Source organism: Halyomorpha halys, unplaced genomic scaffold, assembly GCF_000696795.3.
Source record: "Halyomorpha halys isolate HHAL.00 unplaced genomic scaffold, Hhal_1.1 Scaffold253.1, whole genome shotgun sequence".
Taxonomy (NCBI): Eukaryota; Metazoa; Arthropoda; class Insecta; order Hemiptera; family Pentatomidae; genus Halyomorpha; species Halyomorpha halys.
In genome coordinates, this window is record NW_027111492.1 from 280916 (window position 1) to 300265 (window position 19350).

General features: G+C 31.3%; 1 protein-coding gene across 1 annotated transcript in view; it reads left to right on the plus strand.

Annotated features, from left to right (window-relative positions):
• Sf3a1 (splicing factor 3a subunit 1) overlaps window positions 1-13809 on the plus strand; it is a gene marked incomplete in the record, with an annotated part of 29455 nt that extends 15646 nt beyond the window's left edge. Inside the window, 9 exon segments of the mRNA XM_067049525.1 lie at window positions 56-275; window positions 1664-1840; window positions 2349-2473; window positions 3140-3298; window positions 3893-4082; window positions 5964-6073; window positions 7166-7291; window positions 10138-10311; window positions 13253-13809. Coding sequence (XP_066905626.1) covers window positions 56-275; window positions 1664-1840; window positions 2349-2473; window positions 3140-3298; window positions 3893-4082; window positions 5964-6073; window positions 7166-7291; window positions 10138-10311; window positions 13253-13354 — 1383 coding nt within the window.
• Between the last annotated feature and the right edge of the window lie 5541 nt (window positions 13810-19350).

Here is a 19350-nt window from a genome sequence, read left to right on the forward strand (position 1 = left end):
TATGAGCTATATTCTTACTATTTCAAAATAATCAATTGTATGCTCATTTAATTAGGTCCAAGATATGGAAGAAGAGTCATCAAGCGATAGTGAAGAAGACGACGAGAGAGAATCTCTTGGAGAGAAACAACAGGCAACGCCCTCTCAGAAACAGCAACTGCAACAAAATCAGTCTGCCGATGGCAAAAAACCATCCACTCAGCCTTCGATGCAACCTCCTCTACCACCGGCTCCAGATAAAGTTATCGTCAAGAAAGGCTATAATCCTAAGCAGAGTGAGTTTGTCATAACATGAATATTAGGTCTTAAGATTGATTTTTCATATGGTACATTATTCAGTCAAAAAGCCCTATAGCTCATACCTCCTCATTAAGTAAAAAAAAATCAGTAATTTGGTTTCAACGCTGTCCCATTGTACATTTATGGGCAGTACTCGTACTTACGTCAAATTCTTTGGCTTAGAGTTACTCAAGTCGAATTTGTCTTAATTAGAGTCCTGTTTGACAAAAATGTAAAAACATGTCAAATCACTGAAGAAGCAGTTTTTGTTTCATTTAGCTTCATCTTTTTGTCTTTAATGATTGTTTTCTCAATGTTGACATTTAACAGTTCTTGATAAACCTAATTTTTTTTTTTCCATTTAAGTTTTTCTTAAAGCTACGTTATTTAATTTTATGGTTTTATTTTTCATTTCCAGCATAATTGCATACCACTTTCCTAAAACCTTGCCTAACAGAACAGTTTTATCTCTCATTTATTTTTTTCTAAAATACATGTTACCACTCTTTACAAGAACTGGAAAAAACTTAAGCAATAATATTTTAAAATAAGTAAAGAAAGACATTTGTTAAATTATTTTCTATTTAATACATGAAATGTTTTCTTAAAAATAATTTAATAACTTAATTTTCAATTAAATTTTTTGACAGTTTTTTCAACTTAATTTTAGATTTTTTTATCAGCTTCTTTCGACGTAACTTCTAATATACTGTGATCTAAAATAGTTCCTGGTTGAATAAAAATATAAATTAATATAGAGACTATAGGTAAAATTGAGGGTGCGGGTAGCTGCGGGGCAAGGTCCAGGGTTACTAACTCCAAGGACCTGAGTTCGAATCCAGTTGGGCAGAAAATTGTTTTCTGTTACACTGTAGCCATGAGTCAACTCTTGCAGGTTCTGGAGCCCTCCTGGGGTCCACCCAGCCTCCTTAATTGGGTAAAAATCTGGCGGTAGAGCGTGATTCTAACCAAATCCGTTGGTCTAATAACCCAACGGTTACTAGACTGTAACTCATAACACTTACAATAGATAGGAAATTGAAGCTGTAGGAAAAAGAAATAGCATTTTGTAAAGGAGTTCATTATTCCTATAAGTATCATTTCCACCATTTAAAAAAGAATAGAGTAGTGAGGTAAGTAATGAAGAAGCAAAATTTATTAATGAGTTAGAGAAAACTATTATTCAAATAAAAAAAAAAGAAATGCAATAGAGCTTAAAACAATCATCAGCAAAATGATCCTACACTTAAATAGAAACTTTTAAATTCCTTTCATTTATAATTTCTTTGATAAATATTATTTAAATGTTTCAGACTATGCTAAAAACGAATATGATTTGCTTTTTCCTAAAAAAATTTAATTTACTTTATCTTTATTTTTTCAGACCAGAAGACTTCGAAAGGTGCAGATAACTATCTTATTTCTCCGCTGACCAGCGAAAAGATACCTGCCAACAAGGTGCAGGAACACATGAGAATCGGTCTGTTGGATCCTCGCTGGGTCGAGCAACGAGACAAACACATTCAAGATAGAATCAACCAGGAGACCGTATACGCTGGAGGTATGATAATATCATTTAGTTTAATTGTTTAGTTTCATCACAATAGTATCATTTAGTATAATTGTTTTGTTCCATCACAATAATATCATTTAGTTTAATTGTTTTGTTTCATTACAATAATATCATTTAGTTTAATTGTTTTGTTCCTTCACAATAATATTATTTAGTTCACAGTTCTGATTGGGATTTATTTGTTGCCTGAAACTGGAATTAAGTTTCCTTCAACTTTCAATACTTCATTTATCTTTTGAACTACCGTAGCCCTTTTAGTTTTAATTGCATTTAGCAATTTTCTTAAAACTAGTCCTACATTAAATTATTATTTATATACTTTTCTATGAATATTCTTTAAATTATGTGATAGATTATCTCCTTAGAGTAATATAATATAATGGAACAGTTAGTTAGGAAAAGGATAGTGTTATGAAATTATAATAATTACAGAGTTTAAACCTTATTAATGTGTAAAAAATTATAATTTGTCGTTAAAATGTTCTTCATTTAATAGGTTCTGCTATTGAGGCCAGTTTGAAACAACTTGCGGAGAGAAGAACTGATATCTTCGGTGTGGGTGATGAAGAAACTGCTATTGGTAAGAAGATTGGTGAAGAGGATAAGAAGAAAGATGATAAGGTAATAATAAGATCATAATTCTATATGCAATCAAATTTACAAACACAATATTCTTAACTGGACATTAGTGGTTATAAAGTCTGTTATAACCAAAGTCATGATGATTTTTATGCAGTAAAAAATTTAAAATATGAAGCTAAAAATTTTAACTCTGTTTCTATTATATTTTTAATTTATATATTTAAATTTATTCTTGGACTGTCCGTAGTTGAGTTAGTTAGGTGCAGTCTTACCAATCTGAGATCTGCTGGTTCGAATCCAGCCTGGGGGCGTTGACTTTTTTCATTCAGTGGCGGTCCCACAAAATGAAAAACTTAACCCCCAACCGTGGATTAGGCAGTATAGGACTCCAATGGGAGAAAGAAAAAAATACTATTCCTTTTTTTGTTTCTAAAATTTGTTTAATTTATTAATTAGTTATTTTAGTCAATAAAGATGATGTTATTTACTTTTTGGTTTAGTTTAAAGGCAGTTTCATCTTCTTAAGGATTATAATTAATTTAATCAACAATTTTCCTGCCTATATTTACAATCTGCAAAATGAATTTAATTAACACAGTATGATAACTGATTTAATCTTTATTTATTGGTCTTGAAGAATATAGTTTAAAATCCCAGGTAGGGGTTGATTTTTGTTTTAATGTTAGAAATATTATTAATGTTAAGGTGACTTGGGATGGGCACACATCTAGCGTGGAGGCCGCTACCCGTGCTGCCAGGGCTAACATCACCATCGAGGAGCAAATTCACCAGATACACAAGGTGAAGGGCTTGCTCCCGGACGAGGAAAAGGAGAAAATAGGTCCCAAGCCAGTTCCAGGATCTGTGAGTATTTGTCAAGCTATTTATTCCTCTTTGAAGCCAGTTTTATACATTGTTATTTAATGTTCTTTATTATGATTTAACTATTTTTCTTAAACCTATGGTTCATAAATATGTTAGTTCTATGTTGATCACGTTATTTTAGTTTATAATTAAATCTAGTTTCTGAAATAAAAGTCATGGGTCGCAGTGACAAGACAAAAAACAAAAAATCTTGATGGAAAAAGAAACATACAAATAAAAAGAAAATAGTTACAAACTTGGAAATTTAAACAATAAATTAAGTAGATAGTAGTTGATATTAATAAAAAATAATATAATATCATAGAGGTAAGAATTATAAAAAGTAAATATGTAGCGAAGATGGTCGGGGGGTGTGGTCAGGAAATAAACAAAAAATTATTTGTGCCAAGCACAAATAAATAGCTTTTTATTCAAGTTTTACTTATTTGTGTATCTTTACTGACCAGACCCCTGACCATCTTCTTATATCAATCTACAGCCAATTGTTAACATCTCACTAAAAAAAAAAAACTAATCTTGTTTTTATGTTATATATTGTTGTATACTGTACAGTTTTTATATTTTGCTTTATAGGTGAGCACGAGTACAGCGAATCCAATCCCTGGTGGTCCCCCGATAGTTGTCCAAGCCAAGGCCCCACCACTGCCCCCGCCACCAAAAGTACCTCCACTCCCACCTCCAGCTCCATTGCCACCTCCACCAGGCCTTGTCCCTCAGCCACCCATAATGATGGTACCTGCACCACTTCGTCCGCCTCTTATGGGTAAGTATTCATTTAATCAGTAAATTTGGTTTAACACACAGAAGGTAAATGAAAATAAAATGAGAAATAGTTTTATTATTCCAAGATTTTAGTATAATTAGTCTGTACATAATCTATTGGCCTGAGTAGTATAGACATGCTTACTTAGAACCTATTATTATAGGTTTTAATATGTTATAGTATTATAGGTTTTTTTATTCTGTTTGGGGGGGACAAGATGATTGAACTGAAAGGATTTGTACAAGAGAACTGTTGGTGAATGTCATGTGGTAGAAGGAATAGAAGCAGATCGGGTCAAATGCTGTAGTTTGGTGGAGAGGATGTTATAGTACTTGATTCAACAGAGGATTTGAAATGCAGATTTTGTGGGATATGGGAGGGACACTGAGTTGTAATCTCTTGGAATCGGAAGGATACTAGGGAATACTGACACTGATAGCAAGGGTTGAACTACTGCGTAATACAGGGCTATATGCTATGTGCGTATCTCTTGTGATTCTGAAAACAAAAAGTATTGTGCAATTCATAAGATGACTACCATCATCATAATTGGCGCGGCAGCCTGTTACCGAGCCTGGGCCTCCTCAAGTAGCTTCCGCCAGGCCGTCCCGTCTTCTGTTGCAACCATCCAGTTTTGGGTTCCCAGAAAGACCCGGGCATCCGTTGATACAGCATTCGACTATCTTATGTTTGACCTCCCTACTCTTCACCTATGTTACTGCTTAGAAGGGACCTTATTTAGGATGTCATCGCCACGCATCCTCATTGCATGACCCGTCCATTGGAGTCTACTGAACCTTATAAACTTGACATCATTGTCTCCGTACAAAGCCAATAGCTCTGCGTTCTTCCTTCTTCTCCATACGTTGTCCTCTTTAACAGGTCCAAATATTTTTCTCAGAATGGACCTCTCAAAGGCCAAGAGTCTTGCTTCATCCGCTTTAGTGAAGGCCCAAGCCTCAGATCTGTATGTCACAACAGGACGTACAAGTGATTTATAGATTTACCTTGATCCCACTTGAGAGCAACCCGCTTCTAAAATGTCTTGCCAGGCAAAGTAGCATCAGTTGGCAACAGTGATCCTTCGGCCAATCTCCTTTGATGATTCGTCGGCGTACCCTAATATCTGTGCTGTTCAATACCTGACTGGGAATGGCCTTCTCTACTGCAAAATTAAAAAGGAAACATGGGAGAGTGTTGCCTTGTCTCACACCACAGTTAGTATCGAAGGTATGATAATAAGGTGTGACCGATGCGAACAACACAGGTTGAATCAGCCATAGTGATCTTCACCAACCGTATGAGTTTTTTCATCACATTTATTTCTTCTAGAGACTGGTAGTTCTGGATGGGTTATGCTATCATAGGTGGATTTAAAGTCCACGAAAAGCTGATGAGTGACAGTCCCATTTAATTAAATATATTTAAATCTTATATCCTCTATCTTAATATTGTGGGAGCGGGTAGCTCAGTTATAAGGCACTATGCTACTAACTCCCGGGTTCGAATTCGGCTGTGGCAGATGATTATTTTCTGTTTCAATGTAACTGTGAGCCAGCCCTATGGGTCGGAAGCTCTCTGGGGTCTGGTCATTCTCATGATCTGGTTACCCTTAGTTGGGTAAAAATCTGGCGGTCTAACGTGATTCTGCCTAAACAGCTCCTTTCGCAACCGTTGGTTTAGTAACAGTACTTCCTTTACTGCACCTCTGGCCATTCATGAGTTGTAGCGCTACAGATTTAATTTACTTATAAATACTAAACTTTGAAGACTATCATTATTGTGTTAATTACTTAAGTTATTGTATCATGTTAACTTTTATGTGTAATCATCTTTAAAAGTTGTAAATTTTTATAAAATTATATGAAATAATATGTCTAGTACCACCCGGAGCTTTTCCCGTGGTCGCTGCTACTCCATCAGCTTTCATGGCTCCACCAGGAACTGCACCACTTCCCCCTGCTCCTCAGCCACCGCCTCAGGTCACTCAGGTTAGTAACATTGTTCGCGATTTTTTTTTTTTTTAACTTGTATCAATGATATAATTTTTAGTTGTATCAATTTTGTTGTTTGAGACTGAATATTTTTATTTTAATAATAATCTGGTAGGTCCCTTTGTTTAAAAATTTTCATTTATTTATATCATACAACCAATACTTTGGCCATCTATTGTTAAATGTTAAAAATTATAAATTGTAAATTCCCTAATTGTGTTTAATGATTTTGTATAATAAGTTAAATGGTTGTATTAGTAAAGACTTGAGCATAGTGGCTTGTAACTTTTTAAAAAGTTTGAGTGTTTTGAATGATATTTGACACAAAATGTTATATTTTGAGTTAAAGAATCCGAAATTGATTGGGATTTTATATTTGATGTTAACAGTGATAATAAATAAAGGTTTATATGTATATATAGTTGACCATAAAAATTGATATATAGGAAGATGGTCAGGGTTGCGGACACAAGTGAAACAAAAATAGTTTACAACTATTTTATTATCCAACGTTTCGCCCCACTTTGCAGGGCTTCATCAGGGCTAAAAAGATACAAAATGATACTATGTTAAGAGAAAATGATAGAAATAAAAATAAAAAGATACAATGAAAAGAATAAAAAACAAGTAACAAAGGCAAGAGTAAAAATTTCATATAAAAATACGTAAAATATAAAGCTAAAAAAGTACAGGAGATGTATATATAACAAAAACAATACGGGAAAAAAAAAAAAAAATTTCACTTGTGACCGCAACCCTGACCATCTTCCTATATATTAATAAAGGTTGTATGTAATCTTTTGAACAAGATCATATCACCAAAATTAGAAAGGAATCGCTACCAGCCAATCTCCTCCAAACCCTGACTAAGCAACAGTATTATCTTACCTTTGAAACATTTATTACAAACAGGAAGAGGAGACTTAAGTTAGATCATTAGTTAAATTGAGCAACTAAAAAGTGGCTAAAATTAGAAAACATTGTGAAATTAAGTATTTATCAATTCTCATGTGATCTTGATTAGATCGTGGGTTCCTTTGAAATCACTGCTAATATTGCTAATGCTCCTAATAATAATATCTTCTTCAGGTTGGGAACTTGTTGAAGCACGTTGCTTCCGCTGCTGCTGGGGATGCTGATGAAGAGCCTATGACCAAAAAGCCCAAAACTGAAGATTGTCTTCTTCCGGAAGCTCAGTTCCTCATGCAACACAAGGTATTGTCATGTTGTTTTATTTTATAATGTTTTTTTGATATCTGGTTTATTTAAACAGTTAAAACAAAAATACATTTGACTACAAGTAAAAAAAATATAACAAAATTAAAAAATACAAAGTATAATAATTTCTACTTATTAAATATTAATGAAATTATTAAATTTCTATCTTTTAAAAATTTTAATTTTAAAATTTCGGTTTTATTGCTATTTCATTCAAAGTCACTAAGTTTGACTTTTAACAATTGTCCAAATTCAATAAAACACTTCCCCAAAACTAAGATACATTTTTTCCTTCCGAGATTTGAGATAAGACCGATTTTGTCTTTTGTTTATCCAATGCCTTGTGCCAATTAAATTATTTAACGATTTAAAGTATTTTATTTTTTTCATCTTCATATTGTTATGTTTGGAAATAAGTATTGATTGTTTTTCCAAATTTTAAAAAAACTTAATTCACTTCATACAAATAAAATATTAAGTTTTATAAGCTCTAATAGACGGTACATATTGTCAAAACACTCAGAAATGGGCAAAATTTAGCCACAGTTTAAACTAATTCGTATCCAGTCGTATCCATAGCAACTTTAGCTATTAGTTTAAACTGTCGCTAATTTTTGCCAATCTCTGATGTCAGTCGGCATTTGATTTATTGATACAGACTGCATTGTTCCAATGTTTTTGAGAAAATTTTACTCAGAATAGGATTAATTCAAATATTTAAATTTGACTCAAAATTACGAAATATTTTTACTACTTACAATTTATCAAATAAATATTATTTATGAGTGTAATGCATTAGTGCATCTAATAATCCTACATTTCAAAGGAATTATTTATGTCGTAAATAGTTTTTAATTAAACCTTATGGAATAAATCATAACTTTTTACACATAAAGTAATCTTTTTTTTTTTATATTATCGGTATTAATTAATTTTTTTTATAATTATGAGAAGGTCGTTGACCATGGATAATATGTATAAGGAGATTCTTCACTGACCGCACCCTCAACGGTCAGTGAAGAATGCAAATAAGTTAAAACTTATTTATTAGTGCCAACGTTTTGGCCAGAATTTCCTTCATCAGTGCTATGTACAAAAACAAGATAACAACTTATGAATAAAAGGATATACAAAATCATTAGAAAATAACTGACATTATAGGTACGTAAATAGTGTTGACAGATATGAATAGTTAAATATTATAAGGAGATAAAGGCTGTATAAGATGACTAATTTAAAATTAAGTGAGGGAAGAACAAATAAAGGAATACATTTAAAAATCTAGGTGGTAAATTTATGTAAAAAAATGAAAATTATTAAACTAAAAAATTTTTAAATATAAGAAGGTGGTCAGGGTTGCAGTAAAAAAAAAGAACTATTTTATAACCGTTGAATATAATTATATTTTAATGTCCGACGTTTCGCCCAACTTTACAGGGCTAGAAAGATACAAAAAAAAAAAAATGAGAATATTACAACAATAAGATATAATAAGGTAATTTCTTTAAAGTTCTTTTTTTGACCGCAACCCCTGACCATCTTATATTTAAATTTTTACGGTCAACTATATATACATATAAATAATTTTTAAATTTAATAATTATCATTTTGTACATATATTTACTAACTAGATTTTCAAATATATTTTGTTCTTTCCTCTTTCTTAATTTTAAATTATTCTTCTCATACAGCCTTTATCTTATAATATTTAAGCTACTTATGCCTTTCGACACTGTTTATGTATCCATAATGTTAGTTATTTTTTAATCATTCTATATATCCTTTTAGTCATTGGTTGTTATCTTGTTGCTTGTTCTTACCCCTGTTAAAGGCTAGAAACGTTGGCACTAATACATTTTTTATTTATTACTATTTACAACTGTACTTTATAATACATTCAGTAAATTTGATCTCAGTTAAACTTGAGTGATCCATGTGTACACCCATAAGTAGCCCTCGAACGCACTAATAAATAAATTTTTACCTATTTTTGTTCTCCACTGACCGCACCCCAACCATCTACTCCTCATATAATGTTTTATTCACTTTTCACTATCCTCATTTTTCAACTTCCATGTCTTTGTACTATTTGGAATACTATTTGTAGAAGTTAACATTTTTTATAATGATGTGAAGATAGTTGACTGTAGATATATAAGAGAACATGGTCAGGGGGTGCAGTCAGCAGAAAAAAAAACAAATAAACTAACGAATTATTTATTTATGCCGATGTTTCGACCTAATTTTTAGGTCTTCATAAGGGCTATAAAAACAAAAAGACAACAGCCATCATTCAGAGAGAGAAAAAAACAAATACAAATAAATAAAGTAAAATAAATAATAGACTAAAAAATTTGGATATATACATAATAATGAAATTAAAATAAAACTAGTTGATTAATAACTATGTACAAAGACAGTAGTAGATTGATAACATTATATAATATGTAAATAAATAATAATTTTATCAATCTACAAAGTTTACATTTTCATTTCATTATTATGTATGTTTCCAAATTTTTTAGTCTATTTATTTTACTTTATTTTTTTCTCTCTGTAAATCATGGTTGTTGTCTTTTTGTTTTTATAGCCCTGATGAAGATCTGAAAATCAGGTCGAAATGTCGGCATAAATAAATAATTCGTTTGTTTATTTGTGTTTTTTTCTGCTGACTGCATCCCCCCTCTCCCCTCAACCATCTCCTCTTAACATTTTTTATATTTTATTTTCCTATAGAGGTAAAATATTATTACAGTATGTTATTATTTCTACTTTGTCTATCTTACAACATTCCAAATAATTTGTATTAAGAAGTTTATAATGTTATTCTTTGCCCGTGACAGAGCCCGGTCACCTTCAAAGTGGTGGTACCACTTTTGGCAGACAAGCCGGAATGGAAGTTGAATGGTCAAGCCTTGACATTCACCCTACCGCTGACAGACACCATCGCCTCTGTCAAAGCTAACATTTCAGAGACAATAGGAATGCCTGCTGCCAAGCAGAAACTTCAGTGCGATGTAAGTATTATTTTGAGATTAATATTTTTATTTGTGTTAAAATTTCAGATTTAGTATATAAGGAATATGAACATGACCTATATTAACTGTGTCTAAGTCTAGCAAATCATTTAACATTAGTGTGTTGAATATTAGGAATCAACTGATATATTGTTATATATATATTTAAGTTTTACGGTCAACTATATAGATATAACAGACCGTCGAAGATGGTCAGGGTTGCAGTCAAAAAAGAACAAATAGTTTGTAACTATTTAATGTCCGGCGTTTCACCCCACTTTGCAGGGCTTCACCAGGGCTAATATCATCATTATTATTTTTATTTATATTTATTCTTTCACGTTTATTTAATCTCTACTTTCTTCTTCATTTGTTTTTGTTTATATACATCTCCTGTACTTTTTAACTGTTTATTTTATAATTTTTATTCTTACCATTGTTACGTATTTTTTTTATTCTTATCATTGTTTATTCAAGTTTATTTTATATTAATACTATTTTATGTCTTCCTTCCTTTTATTTATATGTAATTTTCTTATCACTTAATTTTTACATAATATTTATCCTACCTTAATTTACCTTATTGTTGTAATGTTCTTAGTTGTTTTTTGTATCTTTTTAGCCTTGATGAAGCCTTGCAAAGTAGGGTTAAACGTCGGACATTAAATAGTTATAAACTATTTGTTCCTTCTTGACCGCAACCCTTCTTTTATTTATTGTTCATTATGTTTAGTTGGTGTTCAATGCAACTTATATTTCGTGATAATAGGGTTTTATATTTGTACTTTTCGAGAACAAATAACACTTTACAAATTTTTGTTTTCTTCAAGCCCTTTTTTTTTTTTGTTTTTGGAAACACTTGTTTTCAAATTTTCACATAACATTATAATTATTTTTGTACAAGTGTTTATTGTAGATTGGCACCGAAAAAAGCCAAAATTTAATTTCCAAAAGAAGTTGCTACTATGACATTGAAGGGGTTAGTGGATAAAGAGGTTATGTTACAAATTGTAAATTATAAGAAAACAAAGTTTAATTTTTTTTGTTGGAGATTTTTATGCTTTGAAGTGTACATAGCCCCTTCTACATCTAGCTATCTCAGCTATTAATTGGATTTTGAGGTTAGAGTACCTCGCACTTACATAACACCTTCATCCACTTGCCCCTTCAGTTACAAGCTCTGTAATTAAATGTTCAAAAATGGCTAGAGTAATGATTTAATTTATTTTGCAGTAGATAATAAAAACACTTATAAGTGATACTTATTTTATTGTATCAATGTTTCAGCTTGAATTTTAGGACTTCTGTAGGGCTATATTACAAAATAAAATAACAAAAAACAGTTTGATAAGTGCAATTATGTAAATAATAATTGTTTTAACTTTTTTATTATTTATAAAATTATTTCTTTCCTAATTATTAGAGATAGTTGACTGTGGATGACGTACGAGGAGAAGATGGTTGGGGGTACGGTCAAAATGAAACACAAATAAGTTGGTGTAACCTATTTAATTGTGCCAAGGTTGTGACTAGAGTTTCTAAGAACAGATAACAATCCCAATAAGTATAGGAAATAAAAAATAAAATATAAATAGAATGACATAAAATGAATGATTTTACGGAACAGAATTAATAAAATGAAGTGATGAGAGAAGTGGAAAATAAAATGTACACATAGTTAATTGAAAAAGTGGGTAAAATAACATAAGGAAATAAAATAAAAATGAAGTTATATAATGCAAAGAAGTAAAAAAAAATTTTTTTTCTTCTATTCATTTCTTTTGTTAAACTTTACTTATACTTATATTTTGCCTCTTTATCAATTATTATGGTTACATATATTTTCGTTTTCTTTCCACATTTCAATTTTTAATAACTAATATGTCCATACTTCTATGCATTTTATAACTTCATTTTTATTTTATTTCCTTAATTATCTTATTTTACCCACTTTTTCAATTACCTATGTATACATTTTATTTCCCACTTCTCTCATCACTTTTATCTCATGAATTTTATTAATTCAATTCTGTAAAATTGTTCATTTTATATCATTCTGTTTTTATTTTATTTTCTATACTTATTGTGGTTGTTGTCTTGTTTTGTTCTTAGCCCTGAAGAAGGCTAGAAACTCTAGCCGAAACATTGGCACAATTAAATAAGTTATACCAACTTATTTGTGTTTCATTTTGACCGCACCCCCAACCTTACCAACATCTTCTCCTTCTATTTATTTCCTAATCATCATGTTTATCATGTTCAGTATTTATTTAAAGAAAATAAAGTATCACTCCTAGATTATGGTATCCTACCACAGTTGCAATCTGCATTATGTTGTATGCATTTATAGTTTGCATATACACAATCCAAACTTATCTAAATGGGGATAAGCGATAGATTTCCTCTGGTTATGATCTTGAGCAATTTACGATGATTAAATTCAAATACTATATGCAATTAATTTAACATTTGAAAATACAAAATATTTAAATCATGTTGAAATGGATTTAAACCTGCTGGTATTTACTCATAAAATGCAATAATATTTATGTGTAAATTATTAACTTAATGAAAATTTCTAATCATCCTTTTCATACATTTAGTTGAATAATGACCCATGGCATCAATTCAAAGTTTTAATAAGGTGTAGATAGTTGACCGTAGATTAATGATTGGAGAAGTTTGTCGGGGGAGTGCGGTCAGCAAAGAAGGATGAAATTCAGGTCGAAACGTCGGCATAAAATAAATAAATATGGTTTTGTTTATTTATGTTGTTCTTTGCTGACCACACCCCCCGACAAACTTCTCCAATCAAAGTTTTAATATTTCTCTCATCGCCTTAGATATAAAATTACAATAATTAGATAAATTTCATTTTTAAGTTAACCTTCATATCTAATTTTGACCATTTGTTAATTTATTATTTTTTATTTGTTTCCAGGGCATCTTTTACAAAGATTCAAACTCTTTAGCGTTCTACAATATCTCTCCTAATACTGTAGTGTACCTACAGCTCAAGGAAAGAGGTGGCAGGAAGAAATAAACTAGTTTCAATATCACCATAATTATTATTTTTTTTCATTTAGATAATAGATATAGTTTATATCTTTCATTTTAAATAAATATATTATATAAAAGTGGACTAATGTACTTCTTATGCTTTTAAAAAATATTTTTATTTGACGTATTAATGTATCCCTCATTAAATGCAAAATTATAACCTGAAAATCATAATTTTAATGATATGAGTTAGTAGAATATTATTTTTGAGTTTTCAAGTCCCATTGAGCTGTTTTTTTTTAATTTTGCATTTAAGTTTCACAGAAACTAATACAATATTTAAAACTTCAAATACATCACCTGAAAGAGTTATAAAATTGTGTAGCAATTGCAATGCAGTGTCTGTCACGTGTTAAATATAAATCAGTTTTATGTGTACGTAGTACCTAGCTATGTGGTTGTATTTAACATTCCAAAAATAAATGTTTTATCTCATCATTATTTATTTTTTATTCTAATTCCCAAGATCCCATTGGATCACTCTGTACTATCCACATAATAATCAGTTTGTATGTATGTTTTTCTTCATGGCAAAAAATGGCACAACGTTTTTCTTAAATTAATACCTTCAACGGTGTTTTTACTAGAATCTAAAACAGTTAACTAGATCAGTAATAATAGTTATTTTAAATATATTCAATATACAATACAATACTTACTTGAGTTTAAAGAGGAATTTGGCAAAAGTTGTTAAGGACATACAAGGCTATTTAGGAGTAGATTGTTTTCTACCAGGATTACCGTTCATAAGTTCCTATATGTCCAGTTTTAGCCTACGGGTTATGGTTCTTCAGACTGGGGCGACTTTAGCGGGCCACATTACGTGTTTAGATGATACTAAGACATCAAAGAGAATGCTAGTTGAAAAACTTCATAGGATGACGAGTTGGTTGGCTAAACGTTAAATGGGAGGACTCAGTGTCAGCAGATATACAGCTCCTACTTGAAGTTTAGAACTGGAGAGCTGCAGTAATGGATCATAACAACTGCTAAAGATTTTTGGAGTAGGTCCTGTCTCAGTAACACAAAGCCAAGCCTTTCGTAGTCAATTATACCTCAAAGCCATGCTTGAGAAAGACTTGGTGTCGCAGGGAGATCGATGTTGTAAAAGACAATCATTTCAACTAATGCTGATAATTTTAGTACCTCAGGATATTGTTAAAATAAATAACAGACAAATGTTCAAGAAAAAAGATATATTGGAAAAAAAAAAAAAAGAAAGGTTAATTTAAATTAACACCTAATATAATGACTTTTGCATCCAGGAGGATAAGGAACTCTTGTTCAGAGCCACAGCTTTTCCCGTTCTTTGTTTGCACCAGTGCAAGTTCAATTTGTACTGCCACTGATGCATTCCTAAAGAGGCTAGACAGCCAGCAGAACAAAGCACTGTGACTAATCTTGGGTGCACCGTTCTTAACTCCCGTTGTAGACCACAAAAGAACCTCTTTCTGAACGACATGAGCAAGCTATAATGTGTCCTCACGAGCGAATGCAAAGAACAGACCCAGGATTTTGGAATAATTAAAAAATTACAACTCAACAGCTCAGGACACAAAAATCCTTCATGTTGAAAGCCAAGGCATCACTTGAAGAAGGTTTGACTATGAAGAGAGGGAACTATTTATAAAGGCACATTTCCCAATCCACTATCACACAAGCAAGGCAGTGCTGCAATTCCTCTGGTTGGTAGATAAGAAAACATCTAATATATATTGGGCAGCAAGATGTCGAATGGTTGAACAACTGACAACTTTGGCATAAGGAAAAAAAAAATAATAAGAAACATTTAATATACAAAAGAATAAATCCAAGTGTTAACGCCATATTTTATTATTATCTTGTAAATAGTATTTGAGTTGTATTAGTGTTTAATTTAGTTACATTTATTTTTATTTATATTGTTTTATTTGGATTTAGTTATTTGAGAAGAAAAATATGTAATTATATTTGTTTGTTATAATGAGTAATAGAGACAGTTGCTAAGGGCTGATAATCGTCGCTAAGAGGTTGCCTAGCAACAGGCTGACCATCTTTGTTTTTAGTGGAGTTCCGGCTAATTAGTGGCCAAGATAGCGTCTAAGCAGCCCTGTCTGCGTTTGAATAATAGTTTGAACATTTTTAGTGAGTTAACTGTCATCACAGTTTGGAACCAGACCACTACTGTGTTTCGACTTTAATATAAGTTCCTGATAATTAGTGGCCATGACCATGTATAACCAGCCCTGTCTGCATTCATTTTGGTATTATTTATTGACATTTTGAGTGCGTTAACAGACATTACAGTCCAAAACCAGACCTTATCTGCGTTTCAACTTGAATATAAATTGTTCTGTCGGCTCGCCTAATACATTAAAATAATTAGACCCTGTCTGCCCTTAATAAATGTCAGTGTGGTCATCTAGACTTTTGGATATTTGGACTAACGATGAGCCACTACAACCTTGGACCATTGCAGTGGTGTATTTAGCTACTGAGCTGCAATCTACACATCTCGGCAGCAATCTTCCTCTGACGTATCGGAGTGGAGCAACTTTTTGTCGAGCAGTATTTATTTTATATATTTGTTTTGTTTTTTGTAAATTAGTTTCTTTTCGTTTTCATAATTAATTGAACTATTTTATTTTTATATTTACTTGTATTAATTGTTAGTCATCTTTTGTTTATTTTAGTTTTAGTTTTAACATGTTTAAATTGACCAAATAAATGTTTATGTCCGAACGAGCTAGGTTTTTGTTCTTTTTAAAGCCTTCCAACAAAAAGACATTGTCGATTTGAGGTGGCTTTAACACCAAGTAAGTGAAAAAATCAGATAGAAAAAACAAAAAAAAAATTATTTGTAAAATAAAATGAATTTAAGCCTTAACATAAATTTAGCATTAAACAAAAATAAATTTGGATAATGAGAAGATGATTGGGAGTGCGGTCAGTGAAATACGTAAATAAGTAAAAGCTTATATTTTAGTTCCAATGTTTTGGCCACAATTTCAAGCCTTCATCAGGGCTACTTAGTCAATATCTTAAAGCCAACTGACTTTAAGAGGTGTCCATAGCGTTGGAACTAATAAATAAGTTATTACTTACTTGTGTTATTTACTGACCACACCCCCAACCATCCATCTTCTCAAATACATTATCCACAGTCAACTATCTTTCCATCATTAAAAATAAATTTGGCTAGTAATAATGTCTAAAAAAATTTAAACAAAAGAAAGTACCAAGTTAGTGATTCTGAAAGATAAATCAGTTAGCAAATAGGTAGGTAATGCCTATTCAAAATTCATTAATAACTAAAATTGCCATGGATACGATATTTATTTATCAATGGTTCATTCATGAATAAGGGTCGTATCCATGGCAATATTAGGTATTAGTTTTAGCTATAGTTAATTTTCCCCAATAGAGCATATGCTTATAATATTAATCAAAAGTAAAATCTTTAAATTAATGTTCAAATAAAAAAAATTGTTTTAGTGATTAATACAAGCTGTATCAACCTGCATGCTGATCAACTGATGTTATTTCTTACCATGATACGATTGTATTATAACTTGTTACTTCAATAGTTGGTTAAGGTAATAGAATATTTCACAATTCTACAGACGAGATAAAATAACTGGTAGTTGGTAGACAGAAGGGATCTTGATGATAGAATTAAATGACATCTGATGAAAATATCCCTCGGTACTAACTTATATCCTAAACATTCCTGGACAGACTCCAATGGACTCGTCCACCAGTAAGGTTACAAGTCTGAAGTGATAGAGCCGCTGTAAACCCATAACAAAGGCACAACATGCTATTGTTTATATTATTAATACAACAAACCTATTTCATCTCATTTTAAATGTAATAATGAAATAAACAAAAATACAGGTAAACATTTTTTAAAATAAATCTTAAAGCCCAAAGAAAGATTTAATTTTTATTTTTAATGACCTTTTCAGTTGACTTTTCAACCATATGTTTTTTTGTTTTCAATTTTTTTTTTTTAATAAGTAAAACAGCTGTTACCACTCTCAACACAAGCTAGAAATGTAAATTGATATGAACACAAGCCTATAGAGCACTATTGAACATCCCATAATTTTTTATTCAAAGTGTCACTGCACCACACTCCTTGATCATCATCTTAAGGCCTACTTGCATTTAGTTTTCATGGCCCTCCAGTACATCCCCACATCAAAATACTGGATAATATCTGTGAGAAAGCTCATTCATTAGACAGTTTTAAATTGTGACAAATGCTAAAAATTAAGCAGCAAAACTCGAGTGCCTCCAATGCGGGGACTTGCTCTCATATAGACTTTATTGTGCCGTTTTCCGTGTTGGTATGGAATTTGATGGTCCATTCTTCTTTCATATATCTCTCCATAGGAAGTCCTCTTTTTGAAAAGCATATATGTTTCATGATCTTAGGGTAATATATGTGAGCTAAATATTACCCATGAACAAAAGAAGTGATATAGGAGAGGTTATATAACCAAAACGTTGGAGGTGTTGTGAAATAAAATGTTGAGAGTAAAATTGGATCAATTGTGTTTATGTTCATAATAAAATAAACCAATCTCAAACAATCAATATAATAAATCATTAATTTTATAGTTATGTTAAATTTCTGTTAAAAATATAATGCAAAGTTAATTATATGCCTTTATTCAATTATTTCAATCTATACATACAGTCCACTAATTCATCATTCAAATTCCAGTACAGTCCGTTTATTCATCTTTAAAATTCCAATACAGTTTACTAATTCCTTACTAACAGTGTTAATATTGTTAGTAAGATTAAATATAGACAATATTTCTCTGATAAACTTTTAAGTTTAAATTATAAAAATTTTATATGACAAGGCCAATAAGCCTGCAAGAAGCATCTTAAAGTATATAAGTTGTCTCCTTCAGAATGGCCTGATGGCCGAAACATTGGCGGTGATGTGAAATAAATGTTGAGAGTAAAAGTTGGATCAATTGTGTTTGTGTCAATAATAAAATAACTATAAAACTAAATGCACAAAATGAAAATTGAACTGAATATGAAAAAAAAAAAATGGCCAAACTAAAATTACCAATTTTTGTTCTAAATTTAAATGAAATTCTGTTGGAATAAATAACTTCTGATTAATAAATCAGTATTGTCTTTGTTTCCAATTGTAGAGTTACTTGGCTCATTCTACTCATAAGTGCAAATTAATGAGATTAAAGATGGTTGCCTTTACACTTGGGATATCCAATAATATATCTCACTATGCAGTCTACCTCAGTAAGGTAGATCTTCACTTTTTTTATGATGACTATATCATTGATGTATATGGTGAATATATATTTGAAGCAATTTTAATTATGACTAAGAGTGTGATCCTTAAACTGTATCTCTGTCTTTTCATTTGCATGAACACTAAAGCCATGCACCCGAAGGCAGTATCGAAGTGTTTCGCACCCCTTTTCCTGGCAGCTTTTGGCAAATTTATCTTAAAAAACCTATTTTGCCGACCCTTGAAAAATATCTATATTAAAAATGTTTCCCAAACTCTCCAAGTCACTTAAATATCCATCCCCTTTCCCTCCTACCCACTATGAGCATAATCCTAGAAAAACTACTAAATTCTAGAAAAAAAAAATTTAAACACCTCTATCCAATCCTTGATTTAAATAACGATATTCCTGACCACCAGTTTGGATTTAGAACATCCAATTCTACTATACAACAGTTCCAGTGTGCGGTGGATGTCATATCTTCCACATTGGAGTGCAGGATGTACATCATGGGAGTCTTTCTCGACGTTGAACAAGCTTTTGACCAAGTCTGGGAACCACAACTGCTCTATAAACTCTGTCAATTCCTTCCCCCTATATATTTTTTTAAAATCTGCTCCTACCTCTTTGATAGAACCTTTAAAGTAAATCATAACCTAACCAACTCACCTCTCTTTTCTCAGTCTGCCAGTGTTCATCCAGGTAGTATCGTAAGTTCCAT